Raw genomic sequence first — 20,772 nt, 5'->3', positions numbered from 1 at the left:
AGCAGAGGGGCTCCAGCCCTCGGAGCATTTTAGTAGCCCCTCGGATCATTTTAGTAGCCCTCCTCTGGCCCCGCTCCAACAGGTCCACGTCCTCCTGGTGCTGAGGGCTCCAGAGCTGGACGCAGGGCTCCAGGGGAGGTCTCCCCAGAGCAGAGCAGAGGGGCAGAATCCCCTTCCTCGACGCTGGCCACGCTTCTCCTGATGCAGCCCAGAGTACGGCACCGGTAGGGTGCCGCATGCATTAACACTCAGCACACCGAGCGGGAAGGGACCAGGGTTTCGACAGGAAAGCGAAGGATAAAGCAAAACGCCAGATCTAGATGATGCGTTCAGAAATTTTTAGACACCGCGTTTCCAGCAACAGCCTTTATCCATGTGCCGTGATTAGATGGCAGTTTCTATGGGAACAAATAAGCAGCGGCCCCGTCACAAGATGTCTCGCGAACGGCACTTTCTGACGGCTTAGCACAGATCGCACCATCCGGGCGGTACGTAGAGATGCAGGCTCCCAGGCTCCGCGGCGTGAGCACGTTTTAAACGCTGAGGGCAGCGTACGTGTGCGTTCACGATGAATATCCGCTGCTTTGCAAGACTGTACTAGCCGTCGGGATTAAAGTATTCTCAGTGGCAGCCAACCCGTTCGACACCTGCTGTAATTTGGGCAACTTCTCCTGCCCATATAAACGTTCAGCCTGGGAGCGGTCCTTTTCCTTGGGGAAAATGCAGATGGAGGGCTAGCGCCGTGACCAAAGTAGCATAGACCAACCGAGAGAAGATGCCCCCCTCTGGGAAAGGCACCGCAATTTAAAGATGAAAGGCACCACAAAGGCCAAGCATTTCTTACCTTCTAGGCCAGATATTAGATCTCTGTTTTTCTCTGCCCCCCCAAAATTATCCCCAAACATCTACAGGCTGAACCGTAACAAGTGATGAAGCATCTGAGCCAATTAAAGCCCGAATCGCAGAAAGATCTCTCATGTCGCAGCGTAGCCTAGCAAAGATTTCTCTGGATCAGGTTATCAGCCCGTGAGGCAGAATTCCAACGGACACGCCAAAAGCACGGTCAGTACAATGCCGGCGTTGTCGCTGTGCTCAAGGGTCCAGCATTTGCGTGCAAGTAGAGGCGCCAAGCCAGACGGCATCAGATGATGAAGGCCGGCGTCAAACCTCCAGGCGGTGCCGGGTCTGCACACCTCCGGAGGGGAGACCCAAGCAACGGCAGACGTCCGCTCGTGCAAAGCGGGCCTGTGAATCGGGCCCGGGGCCAGCAGCGAGGGGAGGGCAACCACAGCGTCTCTGCTGCAGGTTCCCTCACCGGTCAGTTCAAGCGCTGCCTGCTCGGAACAGTTCTTGAACGGCTGGAGTTTACCTGGCCAAGACGTCTCCATCAATAACGTGCTTACTACGTGCCTGCAAAACCCACCGGCTTTAGGCTGCGTTTGGCTCAAAAAAGAATAGAAACGATCAAACCCATGCAACACAAATTTTTAGCCCTGAGACATCAGAATTTTCATTGCAGTTGCAAGGACACAGAAGAAAGCAATTTTCTTCTCAAACCCGTTGCCTCTACTTACTATCTCCACTCCTTCAGTTAATTAAAAATCCCCCAATTAGCCGATCGAGGGAGGGTTAGTGTTATTGTCAGGAAGATCTGTTCCACGCTCCCCTGGGCCTGAAAACAGCCGTGGCTGCCTCCATCCCCCCGCTTACACAAAAGAACATTCTCAGCCTCAGCAAAGGTTCCAGAGTATCACCACCCCTCACTCCAAAACTGTTATGAAATGAAGTGGAAATTTTTAGGAAGAGAAGCCAAAAGTGAAACTGTAAGGAATGTAGCCTTCAACACATTAACCCTCAACAACCAAGGGGGAAAAAAAAAACCCCAGGCACCGGACAGCCCCTTCCTCACCCTCACCTCGCGTGCGCTTTGCGGTAGGAGCAACCCAAATCGCGCCAGTGTTGGTACCACAGGTTTCAGGAAAGCTGCCTCCCCCGGGCCCCCGCCCCCTCTACTTCTCATTATTTGCACTGACATTTGCGAGAGATATTAAAAGTAGTGACCTTAAAACCTCAATGCGGTCACGGCAGCTTCTCTGCTGGAAAGAGAGCAGGCAGCTCGGTGGTTCAGCTCGCCGTAAACCAGCACACCCAGGGGAGCGCCTGGCTGGGATCTCACTCCCCCGTTACCGCGGCTCACCCTGCCCTGCCGGGGACCTTCTCGGGGACGCTGCTGCAAATAAGAACCTCTAAGGGCACAACTGGAACAGCAAAGTCAAAGCTCAAGCCACCTGACGCTTGCAAGCTGTTGGTCTTCCCTGGACTCCTCCAAAGCCCCTGCTAGGCAGGAGAACCACTGGGTGCCTCCTCCCTTCTGCTTTCAGCAGAGCTTACAGGAGCACAAAGGAAGATGCACGGTTGGCAACTTACGTTCGGTCATAAAATCTGGCTTAAAATAAACTGCCGTTCTGCAGTGGAAGACCAGGGGGAATACCTACGTGAATTCAGAAGTTTCCTCACTCTTCACAAGCGAGCAGCTCAGCTCGCCGAGGACAAAGACACCCTCGCGGTTACTTCCACTAAGAAGTCACCAGCCACGTCAGGACATGGCACCTGCCTCTTGCGGCTTTAGGAAGCTCGCTTCTCCCCCACAAAAAACACAAAGACATCAGCTTAAAATTTAAATCTGTCTCCTAACAAAGCAAGCCTGGCAGAAGATCCTTCCACGGCAGTAACCGCACGGAGCAACTTTTTAAAAAATCCCCCTTCACTTTGGTATAGAACTGAATTACACTGCTAGAGAAGCCTAGAAGCCACTTCCAACAGTAGTGCCCCATTTCCCTTATCAGTGGAAATGACTTAAACCCACAGATAACACGCTCAGGAGTTGAAAGGCTACTTCAAAGCCAAAACGCGATACAGCGACAGCCTCTCAGGGAAGCACGGCGCAGCACGGTCCATGCAGAAGGGCACCCGGACGGACAAACTGCCATGCCACAAAAGCCGCCGAAGCCACCCGGGGGAACCGGCTCCCGTGTGGGCTGGCGTGCTTCCACCTCTGCCAGATGTTGATTGCTACCGCATCGCGGAGGAAAGAGCCTCGGAGACGAAGGGCACTGCTGCAAATCTCCCGTCCTCAAGGACCCCACGATACCTCTTCACAGCGCTCACGCCGCCAGCAAGAGCCCTTAAGGTGAGTGTTCCCCCCTCTGAAGGTGGACAAGCTGAGGAGTCCTCCCAACAGCTCCAGAAGCCAAAGGAGGTAAGCACTCGTCTGCAAAGAGGGAAGAGCCCTGATCAAGGGTTATCGTAAGGGGCAGAGTGGAGACCTTATTTCCAGCTTTACTGGCAAAGCAGGGACAGCACCATCACCCGTACTCTTGTAAGAGAGAACCAAACCATCACAGCAACCGGGAAGTCAGACCTCACGTTCCCCATTCGCCCTTCTGTGCAAGCTGAAGCGTAACGCAACTCCTCGGAGCAGTTAATTCAGGTGAGGACAGGACAATTCCAGAGCTTCACACCCAAGCAACCCGCCGCTTCCCAAGGATCCCCCGCAGCCATGAACCGCAGGTTGGTGACAGTACGTGGCAAAAGGCCAAACAAAAAGAATCACAAGCAGCAATGGATGTCACGGTCTTATCGCTGCCGCTCCATCTACGCAAATCAAGCGCATTACTCCGTTCCAACAAGCTAGCTAGCAAAGCGGGAGATGGAGAGCAACCAAGGGCTCCGGTGTCCGGAGAGTTCCCAGGGGGGTTTCTGCCCTCAGCACCAACGCAGCCCTCGCGGGCGTGACAAGCAACCATCGCCGCACCCCAGCTCCAAAACGTAAAGCAAGGGACAATGGAGTACTTTTGGAGCATGGAAACACTGCTATTTTGAAAGCAGACTTCAGCGCCGTAGTACCGAAATTCTAATTGTGGCTGCTGCTTTGCTTTGCCACCGTAAATCCTGTTCCGAGGGAGTAAGACAGCAGCCAATACATGAGCGTAGGCATTGCACAACTGGGCTTCTGCAAGCACTTGGTGTGAAGAATAATGTTCTTAAAAGATTTAATTTCTAGGGAATGTTTAAATACTGCAGAGTAAACACTGACTCAGAGACACGCACTAAATACAGGTAAATGCAGCAGGGGCACGTGGAAGCAAAGCCGCAGCCTGGAATTCACTCAATGCCGCTCCTTGTACATGTGAAATTCAGGGCCCGACAGAGGACAAAGCCTCTTTCATATGTGCAGGAACGGCAAGAAAACAAAAACCAAACAAATAAAGCCAATCTACAGATCCGTTTGGGGGTCTGAAAGCAAGTCTGCAAGGCACAGCTTTGCGCGTCTGAACTTTCCGCATTTGAGCTCCTCCTTACATACAAGGCACGATGGTCAGAGAGCAGGTACTGGTGACTCAAGGCATCCTCGAGCAGAACAGCACCACACGCGTGAAGCTGAACAAAGAAACACGCGGCGGTTTTCCCATTTCACTGCATTTCCTATTTCTTACAGCAAACAGGTCCGCAGTAATTGCGCCAGGAAGCTGACGACACGTTTTGATTTTTCCTTCAGTAGCCTGAAAATATTTACTTTCACAAAAACAAATTGACGCAGCTATTGAACTATTTTCTTATCCCAGATCTCACGGTACAGCAAGATGCACGTCGAAGCCAAAGAACCATCTACCAAGGCAGCTCTCCAGCCACAGAACACAGAGGTGTGTGTATTTTCTAGAAATTCTTGCTGGCCCTGCAGCACGTAGACAACAGGCGCGTTCTGTTGCCAGCCATGTCAGAAGCGGAAGGCACGGCTGGAAGCTCGCACCGTCTCTGCGGCTTCAGAAGCACAGACACGGGGCCTTAGTTCCGCAGGTCCACCCAGGCAGGGCTTTCCCCGGCCGCTCGACCCACGGGCTGGCTACCTCGGGCTCCCCAGAGGCACGATGCCTGCGCGCCCCGGCCCTCGCTTCATGTCCGAACAAAGCACGAGCCACGCTCGCCCGAGGGATTTTTGCCGCCCCAGAAAGGGAAGGGACCACAGAAGGTTCTCTGCAAACTTGGCAGACCATGTGGGAACCGATACAGCCAGGGTGGGCAAGCTGGAGCCAGGAGAACGCTTTTGGCTCCTAAACGAGAAGCCTGAAAAATTGGAAGTGGCACTCCATTTGTTTAAATTACCTTCTGAAACCATGCTCCATATGTGGGAATAAACAGTCACTCTGGTAGCCCTAAACACAACCGGGAGTAAATTGTTCCAAGATGCGCATCTGCATTTACCCAAGATTAGACAGACGGGCTGCCAAGCCGGGGTTTGATTTTCCTTACAAGATTTTTTTTTTAAAGAACTCTAAACTGAAAATGGCAGTGTGGAAAGGTACTATGGGAGAGGAAGAGAGCCCCGTCACCCCTACCTCGTTCAAACAAAGGTCTCAGTCTGTCCTGCTGCCTCTGCAGCCAAGGCCCAGCGAACAGAGCACGCCCTGTCTGTCCCTCTCACAGCAGACTTGCGTAGCCCACGTCACCCTGGAATCCAACAGAAAAATAAAATCTCTCCCTCACCGGCGTTTTCAGGAATTCGGTTTCACATTTTATGCACCATGCCCACATCGGCACTATTCTGAGGGCAGGAGAAAAAAAAAAGCTTTGGTGTTTCATCTGTGAAGCAGCAGAGGCTCCGTGGCCCTCGCGTGCCAGCTCCCGGGCAGGACACCAACCTCTCCGCGGTCCCTTTTGGTGCTGCCGGGGAAGAGGGGCAGCAGAGCCCCGGCCACAGCCAGGAAAGCAGATGGCGTCACGCGGGTAAAGTCCATCTTCGGGGCAATCTGAAAAAGCGCAGCACGCTGGGGGAAGCGAAGCCTTGGTCTAAGGTGGCACAGCTACTCCGACGTTTTGGACACCTGAGCAAGAACTAACGCAGGAAGCAGATTAGCGATTAGCTCGCGCTGATCCGTTTCAGAAGCGCAGCAACTGTTGATGCTAAGCGCACCGGGGGGGAGCTTTCAGACATACAAATGATTTTCTGCACGTGTGATGCTATGGACTGAGACTGGCGGTCAGGTACGCGGGTTCTGGGGCAGCGGTGGGATGGGGTAAAAGTACTCCCCAAGCAAGGAGCGGTGGGATGGGGTAAAAGTACTCCCCAGGCAAGGAGCAGTTACCTTTTATCTTGCACACGTGCTGGGGGATCGAGAAAGGAAAACGCTCAGCATCACACGCAAAAAATACTACGTGAGCAATGTACGCTGCAGGACAGATGTCCCCCACCGTTGGGAACGTCACAGAAGATTTGGGCAAGCCTATGTGGCTACGGCTCAGCCAGCTCTCTGCCAGGGGAGGAACCTGTTCCTATATAGGCCAGTTCTCCCCGAGTTCTTTACTCATCACCACGCCACTTAGAAAGCAGTTTTTCATATGCCTGCACATCCGTAAACCACAAGAAGATTACGAGTACAGATGCAAGCTTTGAAGTGATTCTTTCTTACCGTAAGGACTACCCGAGTCCCAGCCTGAGGGCAAGATCTCCGTTGGGGAGCCAGCCCGCTCCGTCCTCGCCAGAAACAATGGCAGCTTTTTTACAGGCTACCTCGCCCCTGAGCTCTAACGCTTGAAGCGCTCGTCCTCTTTGCGCTCGACAGTCAGCGGGGATTTCAGTGCAGAGCTCATACCGTACGGATATCAAATGGCACGGCCAGTAAAACAAGCCGCTCACCTTCTAAACCTGGACTATCACAAGACCGCCACGTAAATGTCAAGAACAGCAGCGCCCGCTGACCAGCCGCAAGCTCACTGGTTGCTCGCTGGCTAACGTTAGGACACGGTCACCAAACAACCGCATTTGCGGCAAAGCACGCAGAGAATCCTGCTTATTTAAGACTAAGCTCAGGTAACGTAGATGCAGTATATGCCACAAGGCCTGCAAATAATTCAGCACAGGCAGCCAGCGCTACCTGGTCTGAGCAGCAGGCGGGATCATTGCGAGGCATCTCTTTCCAAAAAGAATTTCCGAACTTCTCTTTTTCCAGCGCTCTAACCGACTTGGAAAGCTTTAGCTCAATCACAAAAAACATGAGCAAATACCGGCTCTGGTTTTAAGAAACTTGACTTCACACAATTACAGTCGGATCTGGTTTTATTTACAAGGCCATATCCTATAGCTAAGCCGCGTTCTTCTGCCCCGAGCCTCTCGGGTTTGTAATTCTGCTTGTTTGGCAACATGCACATTGGTCACGGCATTTCCAAAACGCGGCGCTGTTTCCGAAGTGCACGATCAAAACAGGTAGGAAGTTGGTTTAACAAGCGATTTACCAGTATTGGGCAAGGTATTTATGGCAGCTGTGCAAGAAAGCGTGGAAAAAGTGTAGCAATCCAAACAGTATCTTGCTTATTCACACTGGGTATCAACATTTGTCCCAAATATTGACTACTTGGCCCTCGGTAGCTAATTTACAAGTCAACTGCTGCCTGCTGCTCTTTAGCGTTTTTAAGCTGGCGTGCACTACAAGTCCAAGATGCCCGAACCAGCTGTAACACCAGAGAAAATGGTGATATCGAAGAAGAAAAAAAAAAAAAAAAAAAGAAATCTAGAGCTGCATAAAGGCTCCACAATCAAAAGCTTTCCACGCGGCCGCAGTCTCGTACAGAAGTTCTCTGCAGCTCTCTGCTGAGCACATACTGAACCAATTACCCAGGAGCCTCCTAAGACCCACACAACCTCGGGAGCTGTCACATTATAGATCCTTATGTAAGGCACAGTGACGTAAATACAGTCTCCCTTGACACGCGGAGGGTGCAAGATGAGCGAGCCTGCAGGAATTTCAGATCACATTTCCCATCTCCCTTATTCATTCATTCGTATCATTTGTGATGACCTTGCTCTCCAGGGACACATATTACCAGAAGCAGATAAATGAGATTTCTATTAACTTAAAATATAGCAGCAAGAAAATAAAGGGACCGTCTCGCAAGGCCGATTAGTTTTTCTCTCTTTAAATGCAGATGAAAAAAAGGTTATTTACCGACTGCAAGACCGGTACCGCTAACAATCATCGCTGCCCTCAGTGCTAGAGAGAGTTTGCATTTCAGCTGCAATATCCCTTCTTGGCAAGGGAGAGAACACCACGAGAAACATCCAGGCTAGCGAAGAAGCCTCCGAGGCAACATCCTATTCCTCCCCGCTTCCCATCTCCCCCCCCCCGCCCTGTATCTCCGCAAATCCCAACAAATTTACTTCCACGCGGACTAGTTAATCTCGTATCCTCTAGACACATCCAAGTGAATGTAAAACCACGCATCAACCAGCTACGATCAAAAGACAGCGCTAAAATAGACCTGGGGCTTATTTCAATTCAATCCCAGCACCATTCGGCCCAGCAGCAGGGTGCAGGAAGATGTCAGCCACTGGAAGAAAGAGGAGAACACCGTATGTGCCCAAATATTACTTTTTACCTTGTTTTGGAGCATGCAACGGGAACATCAGGCCAGGAAGCCGACCCGCTCTCAGCAGCCTCATCCGGACGCGCTTGCATCCGACACCCGGAGTCTGGCTCCTGCTAAGGCCAAGCCCATGCGAGGGGCTGCTGCTCCTGCAACTGCTGTCATCTTTCCAGGAAAAGCTCTCTCAGCACCGGCATTTTTTCCTGAGCGTCTCCCTCGCGGATGGAAGAGCACGCAAAGCTTACGGGTATTTCAAACCATGATATTCAGCAGAAATGCAACTTCCCCTTCCCCACCAAGTCAACCTTGCTTGGTTTTCTTTCGAAGGCCTAAGGTTTAGAAATGTCAATTCAGGGGGTTAGTCGCACTCTTAAAAGGGCTAAGAGCCTGAAACGTGGCATCTACTTCCCTTCCCAAAAGCCATCCCATCACCACCGAGGCCAATGGGACCCAGGAGCAGCCGTGAGAAACTCAAGAAACCTTTTCCCATGCAAAGTCACCCAACCCCACCGGTACCAAACTGAAGCGCGGCCAGGCAGCACGCAGACAGCTTCTAGTTCAGGGCACGTCAACCAGAGTCATTAGCACAGGCTACCCACTTTCAAATCAGTCGGCGAACACACCTATGCTGCTGTCCTGCACGAAAGGCACCTTGCAGCGTTCCCTGCGAGCGGGCAGAAAGCCTCAGGCTTCCCCCCTGCAGCCGGTGAGGAGAAAGCCAAGCCTCATAGAATCGCGCCCTGATCAAAGGGGCTTTCCCTGTTTGCTGGCCACGGTTTTGCTGGAGCTGGGGCAGCGAAGAGAGGGAAGACCGGAGCGGAGCTGGCACAGCCAGAGATTTGCACAGTGCAGGAGAACTTTCTGTCTGTCTCTCCAGAAGCGAGCTTCAGTCGCGTTAGCTTGGCTTGCTATGATTCAGGTGCAAAATGAAAATGAGTTTCTATTCTAGCACATACCAAAAATGCCTTAAATGCAACAGCTGCCTCAAGGAAAACAAGAACTTTTCCCTGGTTATGGAATGTGGTAGAGTCTTAGAGAACAAATAACAGAGACATCTGAGGTAACTCTAGTGGGCTAGGGCCAGTACATGCACCTTCTAAAGAAGCCACAAGCCTGCTAGGGACTGAGTCGCTCCCATCAGCAAGGCTCTACAAAAGCATGCTTCTTACAAGCTACAGCTTCCACTAGTTATGTGCCAGGTTCCTCTTCCCATACCCAGACACAACCATTAGGCTCGGATGTCAAACTACTCAAGGTGACTATAAAGTAATTAGCCACACCATCGTATCGCGCTGATGGCCTGTGTGTCCCAGGGAGCTGCAAAAGACAGACCTATCGCTCCAGCAGGATGAACAGCTTGGACATGCTTAAAAATGGCAATCACATGAAGCACAGTTCAAATTTAAATGTTCAGCTTCACACCCTAACGCAGGTGGATATAGCTTGAGGGTCAGTTGTCAGGAGCGATGCCGCCAAAGCGTGTTCAACTCCAACAGCCGCGGCAGTGACCGGAGCCAGGGCAGGTAACGGCGTTCAGTGTCACCAGAGGAGCGGAACGCGAGCTTACGCTCATCACTGCGTACACAACAGGCTGGGAAGTTCAAAACTACCGATGGGCACAGAATATTTAAACACTGCCAAGCTGAAATCATTTGCCAGCTTGCTGTTCAGGAACAACTGGTCCGTGGACCAGAGCTTACCAGTGCACAGATCGTGATGGCAAGGGACAACGGGTGCGCGTGAAAACAACTGCAAACCAGACGGTGAGCTAGCGTAGTGCTCCATGAGTAGGAAGACACGGCCACTAACAAGCAAGGCAGGCAAGCAACGCAAAGAAGATATGGTGTATGGCGAGTGGATTTTTACAACAACCAAGAAAAACCCCACATTAGCAAGACTTGAGGAAGAGCCCGGGATTACCTTCCGGGATGCAATAATCTCTCACACTCGGCCCAGTGCAACACGGGCTCTGACACTGGCAGCCTAAGACCGAGCTGTGCCCGCTAGCACGGAACACGCCTCGCTTCTGGGTAGCACGTTTTGCAAGCTGCAACACCGTCCAAAAAACGGCTATCGGGGGCAAAACCAAGCCGCAATAACGGCACAGGATCATGAATTCGCACAAGCAGTTACACAGGGTCCCGAGCACAGCCCCGCAGCTGAATGCAAACCCGGCCTGTGTGCTTAGCCCATGGAAACCCAAACAGAGAGCTGACAGCACAGCTGTGGAGGCTAAGCGAATGGCAGCACCTCATAAAATGAGGATCAAACATCCCAGCTTCCACTCGGTCTCGCTGGTCATGCTCTCCTCTCCTCCCGCCGCCACACTCATCTCGCTGTACTTGAGAGCTCCGGCTTTCGTCTGTCCGAGGGGAAGCTGGCTAGCTGAGGGTAAACAGTTTTGCTTAGTCCCTCTGGGGAAAAAGAAAGAAAAAAAGCTTTCCAACGTCACTGAAATGGAATGCGAGGGAACTAAGTGCGCTTGGGAGGGGGAGAAAAAGGACAGCCTTACACTCCAACCTGTTTGTACACAGCACTCAGCTGTGGAAAACACAAACAGAGCGCTCGACAATGCATCTGGGCTTGCGCTTTAGATCCCTTTTGCTCTGAGGATCTGAAGAGATATTTTGGTTCACAGCAAAGTTATGCTAATCAAATGAATCATTTGATAGGAATGTACAGTCATCCCAATGCAATGGAAAATCTAGAGATTAAAACGTTCAATCTACGCATCCAGCATAAAAGGTTAGAGTAGCACTTCTTTAAAAAGCATTACTCATCCCTGCTTCAGCTGTACATCACTGCAGAGGTGTGGGGAAAGGAGGAGGAACAGCATCAATAACTTAGCAGCTGCGGTACAAAACAACCAGGTAAGAGTCATGAAAAGCATAAAGCAAGACCTAAACCACTGCAAATGTAAAAAGCCTTTGTGCAGCCCAGCCACCTCCCAGCCACCGCACCTCGAAGCGGATGATGTTTGAGGCAGGTTTTCAGCTCTATCCCACCCTTACCGTACCGAAGACATGCATACCGTGGGGGTAGACGCGCACACTTCGGCAAGCAGTACAAGGCATTCCCTGTCTCAAAGAGCTGACAGGGGCTTTGCTGAAGCGCTGTAGCTATTTACCCAAGGAGAAAAGAAGAAAACGATGCAAGCCGTGGTTGAAAATAGCACAAACTCTGCATTACACGCATGCTTTCCTAGGCCTCTGAAGCTCAGTCAAGAAACGCAGATATCCTGGTACAGACCAGAGTTTCTGCAGTGGCTGCTCAAGGTAATGGATTTCTAAAGATTAAGTGCCACAGCGATCCTGCGTATGGCCCACTCTTTACTACGGGTTGCATGATGAGTTTTTGAGTTACCCATTCCAACTCGATTTTGCAATCCCATCGCATTTTACGGTCTAAAAACGTAACAGCACACAAGCAGACCACCTCCTCGCATGGAGCCAGCCTCTCTGCACTGCCGTTCCACGGGGAGTCTGGCAGACAGGCAGCAAATTCACCCCAACAGGAGGCAAGCTGGAGTCTCTCCCATGCCACACACCCTCCTAAAACCCCTCCTCCATTGCGTTCAGGTCTGTCGAAAAGTGAAGAGAGCATATGGATAGATCCAAAGATACTCCGATGCGTTGCTGAATGCCAGCAGACATATTGCTGTAATTAGCCTCGAGCTCAGTCGCAAAATTGGTTTCTGAAAAGTCTTTGAGCCAAAAGATCTGGTTATATAAAGCTCAGACCCTTCCTCTCTGGCATGAGCTGACAGCCTTCTCGATGGGTGACTGGTGTTTGCTGGTAAAACATTCATCCCGCCACAGACGAAGATGATGCATCTAATCAAAACAGCTTCCCTGTCCAACAGTCTGCCGGTGGTCTAGCCAAAGCTGGCAGTGCCAGCTAATGCCCAAGTACAGAAGACCTGCCAAAGATCAGAGTCTCCGACAGAAAAGGTCTCGCTACGAAGAGCAAGGACCAACCAGGCTGGCGAGCAGCCAGCACCAGGGACTGACGGTTCTGCCCAGGAAAGTCTGCTGCACCCTCGCCTCCTACGCCTCGAAGCGAGCCAGAACAGCTCTTCAGAAACAAAACTCACGTACCATAAACCCATGCACGTGTCCCTTTACTGCGATGCATCCTACTGCCGTCAGGGTAACGCATCGCGCTCTGCCTTCGCACGCCTTACCAACTGAACTGGCTGACCAGGCAGCCGAACAGAAAAGGTTCATTAAGCTACCGAGCGCTCCGAAATAAGTGCAGGTAACTGCTGAATGTTCGTTCTATCTTTTATCTAAACAAAATGTTACAGGACTGGGCTTGTTTTATGCAACAACGCCCTCGTAGCTCCTACTCCCAATAGCGAGCAAGCAGTTAGTTCTGCACACCGAGCCGAGCGATCGACCGGCTTACCTTTTTCCACCTTTTACAAACCAATGCCTGAAAAAATGGAGAGATATTCTGTCTTCTGAGCTGTGCCTCCCCTTTTTGGTTTCTTTACTAATGAATACACAGCAGGACTCCCCCCCCGCCCCAGGATTCTGATAAACTCCTTGTGGTTTAAGCTTTACTGGAAACCATGCTTCCTACCTTGCTAGTTTTTCATATTACACTCTCTCTTTCATTAAGCAATTTAGGTACTTAAGTAGTAAGTCAGAAGTGAAAGGAAGGTTCTTAATCATGAGATCTAAACAGAACCGGTCCTTCATCACCTCCTAGCTCCTGATAACTACCTCACCTTCTGGTAAAAGCTGTCTAACACACTAAGTTATCTTTACACCTTCGGTTGCCTGAAGGAGGTCAATCAAACACGTTGTACTTTCCTTGCAGCAGACCAGCAGTACTCCTCTGGTCGGTTAATACTTGCAGTGGAGATGTACGAATTCACTAAGCTAAAGTAATCTGGCGGCTTGCAGTCACCTGTACATAACCGAGGTCCCTGTCCTAAAAACGACAGCCTGAAGAGCCACGTGCAGCAAGCCACAGCGGCGGTGAAATACAGTTAGCCATCCCAGCACACCCTCCAAGTCTTCTTCAGACACTCGCTGGCTCCTTAGCAAGACTGCAGCTCTAGATGTGCTTTATCCAGCAATTCTCAACACAAAATACATAAACAGTCCCTGGAGCACAGATGGAAACCAATGCCTACCCCCTCCCAGGGGAGTTCCCTCATCACCAGGCTACAAAATCATGTTCCCTCTTGCTTTCGGTCTTTGATGATACGAATCTTACGTTCCTTCCTACACAGTACCCCAGTTTCAACATGAGAGGCAGAGCATCCCCTCCCTTATTAGCCTGTAGCTTAGTGATTAGGGCACTCTCAGAAGCCGGAGTCGTGATTGCCCCAAGGCTCAAGGAGATGGCTCATCTCTGGTATCGCAGTAAATGCCATTTCCCATCTCCCTTTCACTCACCAACGACGTACTGTTCGCCTGCGACGGATGACCTCGGGTTCAGCTACTGAACCGCACGCAAGCTCTGAGTTGGAAGATACTCCAAAAGCACGCTCGTCTGCCCGGCGTATAGATTTGCTCTTCCCATGGGAACAGGATGCTGAAGGAAAGGGCCAAGCTGGTTAAGGGCAGAAGTAATTCGGTTTTCCTCCCCATAGCAAATACAACAGCATTTTGTGTAAGGAGACTTGAGAAAGGAGAGGAAACCCTTAAAAGCCAGCTTTAAATAAACTAACAAGGGAAAAAACAGGTACGTTGAGAAGCACTGCCTTATGTAGGAAGTTTTAAGATTTAAGGCAAAATATTTGGAGGAAGATGAAACTCCATCTGCCTAGCACCGCCAGCTAAACCTCTCTCCAGCGCAAGCTTCTCGACATGAACCAGACATCTGTGTCCAACAGGCACACAGGTCTTGCTCGAGTCTCTGCTGTTGACTGCCTGCTTCCCCCACACGTCCTGCAGCTCAATCAGTTGGCACAAAGTCAGCTATTTCTCTATTTTTAAGGCAAGTGACTAATCTTCAGAGTTTCAAATAACTTCTGAAATACTGACTTTGCTCTCTCCAACTCTGGAAGTCAAAGAAATCCTTCACTTTTTCCACGCTGGCAGTTAACAATGCTCCTATACTTGGAGGTCCTACACAGCTGCTTGGCTGTTTCCCCCCCGCGCCAAAAGTAGGGCAGAAGGTTTCACCAGTTACTCTTTCCACCCAAGCTCAATGAACCCATCGCTTCAACGCAGGCAGTAACCTGGGCCTTCAGAGCATCTCACCGACGATCACCCAAAACTGAGGTAATGACATGGCAGCTTTACAAGCTACAGGAGACCATTTCAGTGGCTGACAAAATTTGGAACCACTCAGGTCTCCATTCACTTTGGAGGAAGCCACTAATCTCAGAGTTAACTGTGCAGCATGCTGTCAGCACTCAAAGCTGCCGCCAAGCACATTTCCCCATGGCTACTACTTTAAAGAAACGATCTGTCAAGCTTGCCACCAGATTTACTCATTCTATCAGGATGAGGTATTTCTTCAGCACATTACCCTCAGTCTAGCTTGAAAGGGCGAAAATTAAGGTAACACAAAATGGGCAAGATGAAGGCAACAAAGGACTCGGGGATTTAGGAGCTTACTAAACAATAAGCAGCTTTCTCCCTCAAGGTTTTCAAGCCCGTGGCTCCATTACCTATGGAAAATTTAATACATTAGACACCCACAAAGCCTAGCTGAAAGCAAGTCGTCACCTAGCCACAAAGAGAAATGGCAGATCAAGAGCAACTCAACATGCCCTCATATTCAGGTGGGATCAGAAGATAACCAGCAGATGCACAGAAAGGTCCCTTCCGTCCCCCTGCTCCCACCATCAGGACAACACTGCCGTCCAACGCATGAAGTAAAACCAGAGCCACCTCACTAACTGGATCTTTCTTCCTGGCCAGCCAGGACAGCTGGGCTCCTCAGACAAAGCAGCTAGACAAGCACATCCTTTCCCACCCGACAGTAGCTCCTTGGGAAAACCTGAGGTTCTCTGGAACAAGGCTCGCCAGCTTGGATGCCCACCGCTACGGGCCACTGCCTTTATAAAATATTTCTCATTGCAATAAGCATCTTGCCAGCCATCCTGTTGAATGATCTCCCTCGTGGCCACTGCACAGCCCGCTCTCGGATGTAGCGCCGCTGCCGTACAGGGATCACCAGCAAGTCACCCATTAACACCCTCATCAAAGCAGTACAGTCACGCGGAGCACGCGGACAGGTATGAGCAAGGTCACGGGAATTCATCAATTTCAACTAAAAGCTTATGAAATTGCATTTACAAAACAGAAACTAACATCGGTTCCTAGACCTGAACTCCAACCGCCTTTGGCAACGCTGCCCTGGAGCTCTCCTTACCTGTGCGTCCTACCCATAGCAAAACAACTCGTAAACCTCAGCAGAAGTCAAACTGTTACGCCGAACTCGTCTCACTCCAAGCAGACTTAGAAGCTACACGCTCAGAATTGTTCCCACTTACAACACACGTTCTTGACACCAAGTCTTTGCAAAACATAACTCTCGTCTTCCAAGTCTTTGAAACAGAAGCAAGCTTGACACCACACAAGGACCTGAACGAGCGAACGACGATGACAAGGAAGCAGTGCTGTAAGGATAAGTCAGCTTACGGGTATTTTCCGAACAAAGTTCATCTTGAAGAAGTAGTAATGCAACACTTCCACGCAATGATTGGGCCTTGCTGGTTGGCAATTTGAAAAGATATAACCAGAAAGCACCACAGAGACCTGAGTACCCGCAGTCCTCTACGACTGTTCCAAGAGCTACAGCAGAACACGCTGCCGTGACCAACCCCAGCTCATGGCTGCTACCTGCATAAAAGCTTCCCCTGATCTCAGCCACTTGACCCATCCTTTGTATCGCGTACAGTAACAATGCACTGGAGAAAATATGTCCCACCAGCATGTGAAGCGAAGGACGTTTTCCAAAACTATGTTAGTGGTTTCAGAATATTCCTCCAGTGACTTCTAATTAGACTTCTGACTTCTAATTTGCTCTTTATCGAGTGTGGATCTAAAGTGCATCACAGGTGCACAAAGCAGCTTGCCGAAAGATGAAATTCCAACCTACATGAACCTATAAGCACGTGTCTCACAGCTGCAGAGCGAGCAAGAGCTTACAGGAACTTTGGCTACAACTCTTACTAAAACGAAATCTCAGGCTGAGACTCTCCACGTGTCCTGTGGTCACACTTGCAGCCCCGGACCACCAGAAACCTTCCAAGGCTGAGAAGGGAGGGACACATGGGCAGCCTGACTCCAGAGGCCCCAGAAAGCATCCATCACGGAGTCAGGGAATCAAAGGCTGACTTGTCTCCATGCCAACAAACAAGTTCACTCCTACATTAGGCACCTTCTTCTAAGGAGTTACTCAAAAGCTGGCAGCTCACCGCCTCCTAGAAAACAAACTGCTGACGTCTGAAGTTATCTTGTTAGTCTTTCATACTCACGGTAACATCACGAGAGCCTACGACGTTCTGCACTGCTCCAAATTTCTTCCACTCCGTCAGCCAGCAGTGACTGCACAGCCGAGGACTCACATGTATAGCTACTGTCTCTCCAATCATGCTTCCTGGGGCTGAGCTGTCTCCAGCAGTTCGCTTTTCTTCATCCTCACACACCTCAGAAACTCCAGAAAAGAAAACTGGAAAAGTTAGGCTGATCTGGCCCTTCCTAGGTCACTTCTGCTATTCCCACGCCTTTACTGCCGTGGTCAGTATTAACAAACTCTTCCTCCCATCTTGTTTGTGCTGCGTGGATCAGCAGCCTGTGCTGACAGGCCTGCAGCCCATGAAGGGACCGAAGCACATCCCTTCCTGCAAGCTCAGCCAAGCCAGAGAACACAGGGGACGATCCCACTCAACCCTCTGCGGTCCACTAAGAAAATGGTAAAAGGAGACAAAAGTGGCCCAGGCACACAGGCGGGGGAGCCTTCTAAGCCCCTAGGAAGACAGGGGGTTTTGCTTGCTATCGTTACTTTACTTTTCAGGACTCGCGCCGCCGCTGCTCGGACTCTTCTGCGCGGCTGGTACACACATACCACCGCATCCGCACCCCAGGCCCGGGTGAAGCGCACCCAGTTCACGTGCTTCAGGTTACGGAAGCAGCGGATCTAGCAGCTTGAATTAAACTTAAAAAAATCAAATTGAAATTCAAGCTCGATCACAGCCTTGTGCTGCAGCTTCACGTAGTCCTTCAGCCGTTTGTTCTCTCCAGGGAAGACAGATAGGTTGCCAACCAAGAACTGCACTGCGGGATTAGCCAATGCTTATGAAGTGCTTTAAAGATCAGAAGTGTCACCTATGTGCTAAATATTTCCCTGGCGCTATCAGCTTGAACAGCAAGCAAGTCTCTTGTAGCTAACTCCTGCTGATCTTGAGCTGGGTGCCGAAGGCGTTGGTCAACCCGTCTTCCAACCACTGCGTTTGGCATTAATTCTGGGGGAGTTTTTAGACACGTCGTAGGAGACGACCGAATTAGGGAACTACTTAAACTGTAACTTCTAAAAACTGCTAGCAGGGTAACGACAGTAATATCGCCAGAAGAGGCGGAGGGATTTATTCTTTTTAAAACACTCATACGCGTGCGTGAGACTGGAATACTTTGGAACGAAGCCCAACCGTGCGAAGAGAGGCCCTCGCCGTCATTCACCCAGACAGAACTGGCTTGGCAATGTTATGAAAAGGTGCTTTGTACACATCAGCTTGATGGGAGCTAAATGGATCCCAACGACCTTCATTCCCCAAAAAGCTTTTTGCAGCACTCTCGCAGCGCCTGAATTAAGAAACCAGGACACGAGTCCGAGCACACAGGACAGCAGGATGGCGTTGCTCACGCCGTTCATGCCGTACAGTCTGCATTACAACACGCGCAGACCAAACGGCGAGGATACGCTCACTTTCGATTCTTTCTTCCTCTTGTTTCCACATCACCTAAACTTCTCTTCCAGCTACAATACAAGCAAGAGCCTGTCTGTGTCAAGACCTTCCCACTATCGCCAGTGTCACGCACAGAGCCAAGCTGCCCGAGATCTCAGCGTTCCCCATTCACTCGCCTTTTGGCGCCCATATCCCACCCACCCTCAGAGGACTCACACCGCGTATAGGTTTAGAAACATTGAAAACACCCAGAGCTCAGTCTTCCCTTCGGCCTGTGGGTTTGAACCAACAGCAGCAGAATCCAACAACTGTCATCGAGCAGGTGGAAAACAAGAAATTCAGTTCCAAGAGTTTACTCTGCACTGGAGAGAGAAGAAAAAGAAAGCTGGAAATCCCTCGCTTTATAAACAACGGCTACTCTGAAATCATTGTCAATAGGAAGCTCTTGCACTAAACTGTGTACACATTTGGCTCACGATCTGCCAACAATAAGGAAAATTAACTCCACGCAAGGATTCCCATAACATGAGCTCCAAGTCGAAACCAGAGAGGTCACACCACAAATTCAAAGGGGAATTCACAGCCCGTGAGCATCTGGACCCGACGGTCACCAACACCCGGGCTCTACGGCCAGGGCCAGAGCAGCAGGACCTGGCCAGCAAGAGTTTATTCACACCTTGGTGTAAGAGCAGGGCAGAATGCTCGCCCTGGCCTCTCACCAGCTCTGCAATCTTCCACCAGCCAGGTAGCCACCTCGCCCCTGTAGCCCGGGGCCCCCCAGGCAGCACCGGCACCCACACGTCCCCGTGCCAGCGGTCGGCGAGCAGCGACGCAGCTGCAGCCCACTTGACCTTGAGTTTTCGGAGCAGCTCTAGGCAGACCCAACAGGGCAGGGCAGCCCCGTGCCCGGGCTGCACCTGCCCTCCGACTGCCGAGGTGAACGCTCCGATAGCCAGAGACACAAACGCACAAAGCCCAAGGGCAGAGGAGCCCAGTACAAAGGAAAACATTAGCCAGAGCCAAAACAGCTTCACCGCAATGCTTTCTACTGGGCGGTGGAGCCGGAGGACAGGCGGCTTGTTAACGCTTACTCACTTGACACAGAAACAACAGCAAGAGAACCAAAAAAAAAAAGCAGTGGTTGTCAATCAGTTTCTCTGCAGCCCACGAGGGCATTTTGGGGAAGAATCCCGTGAAAGGAGACAGGGTGAGACCATGGCAGGAGGCAGACCACAGCTGGGCTGATAGTGCTTTTCCCATACAGGTATCTACTGGTTTCCCATGCGACAGAAAGACTGCTCGCAGACCGGAGCCCCAGCCAGGCGCCTGACGAGGTGCCCTTGCTCGGCACAACCTCAGCCAGGTATACTGCTGTCGTGGTTTAACCCTGGACTACTCGGCAACAACTAAACCATCAACATTCTTCTCATACTCAATCCAAAACACAGCGCTATACCAGCTACTAAGAGAAAATTAACTCTGTCCCAGCCGAACCCGGGACAACTGCACGCTGGCTCGCACAGGGGGTCCCGACGCGAGCGGGTCGGCGCGGCCGACAGCTGCCTCCGACTTCGTATGGGGTGACACACTGAAGTCACCCATCGGAACCCGCTCTTGCTCGAGCCGTGGATTGGTAGCACAGGGGAGTCTGACAGCTCCAACCTGCAGACATAGCTCAGTACGAATAAGCCTCCTAACCACACATGCCGGTCTTGCAGAGCCACTTGCACCCTTTTCGGTGCGAAGCCAACCGAAGCCGAAGGATTGAAACAAAAAGAAGACTGGAATCGCCGTTCAAGATCTTGAAACACATTTAACAGAAGAAAAAAAAAAAAGCCTAGCAAAACCCAAAAAGCAATCTTAAGTGAGAGTTGATTTTCCTAGTCTAACAGGTGGAGCATCCCAGGCCCTGAACTTCACCGCTCTAACAACTCAGACGCGCAGCTGAGGCTTCCACCTGTAAGAAGGAGGAGGAGGAGGCACCACGGGAGGGTTTATTCAGAGCAGCCTTTGTTCTGGGACCCAGCAAGGAAAAGACAGCCCCGCAGCCCAAATCCCTTTTCCCTCCAACTCGATAGGATCTGAATCTGGAGGACAGGAAGCAAGCTTTGTTTCAGGCAGCGAGAGAGGCGGTCTTATCACATGGACCAATGCGTAAGGTTTTCCAGTCTGGAGACCTACATGTGGTAAAATAAAAAGCGTTTTGCTGTTTACCTCAGAGACAGGCAACTCGCTTTAAAATAGCCTGCTTGGGTGCCTCTGCAGAGCTCCTCTTGTTTGGACAAGCACGTTTGCTCTGGTGACTATTTGAATGATGACTCACTCGAACAAGCCAGGGCACCCTACCCCACAAAACCCCAAACTGCTGACTTAGGGCTTGGGATGCAAATCCGCCAGGAAGCGGCGTTTCCCCGCCGAGGGCCGGGACGCCCAGACCTGGTCACTGCTGCACGTCGCAACAGGACGCGCCAGTACAGCCG

At 51.0% G+C, this 20,772-nt stretch overlaps 1 protein-coding gene across 1 annotated transcript in view; it reads right to left on the bottom strand.

Moving 5' to 3' along the window:
- LOC104124581 (serine/threonine-protein kinase SIK3) overlaps positions 1-8,460 on the bottom strand; it is a 56,097-nt gene extending 47,637 nt beyond the window's left edge. Inside the window, exon 1 of the mRNA XM_035892503.1 lies at positions 8,431-8,460. Within this exon, the coding sequence (XP_035748396.1) occupies positions 8,431-8,445 (15 nt within the window). The 5' untranslated portion in view covers positions 8,446-8,460. The remainder of the gene's footprint in view (positions 1-8,430) is intronic.
- Positions 8,461-20,772: the final 12,312 nt, after the last annotated feature.

This window comes from Egretta garzetta, unplaced genomic scaffold, assembly GCF_000687185.1.
Source record: "Egretta garzetta isolate BGI_Z169 unplaced genomic scaffold, ASM68718v1 scaffold134, whole genome shotgun sequence".
NCBI classification, from domain to species: domain Eukaryota; kingdom Metazoa; phylum Chordata; class Aves; order Pelecaniformes; family Ardeidae; genus Egretta; species Egretta garzetta.
This window is presented reverse-complemented; position numbering and strand designations above follow the sequence as displayed.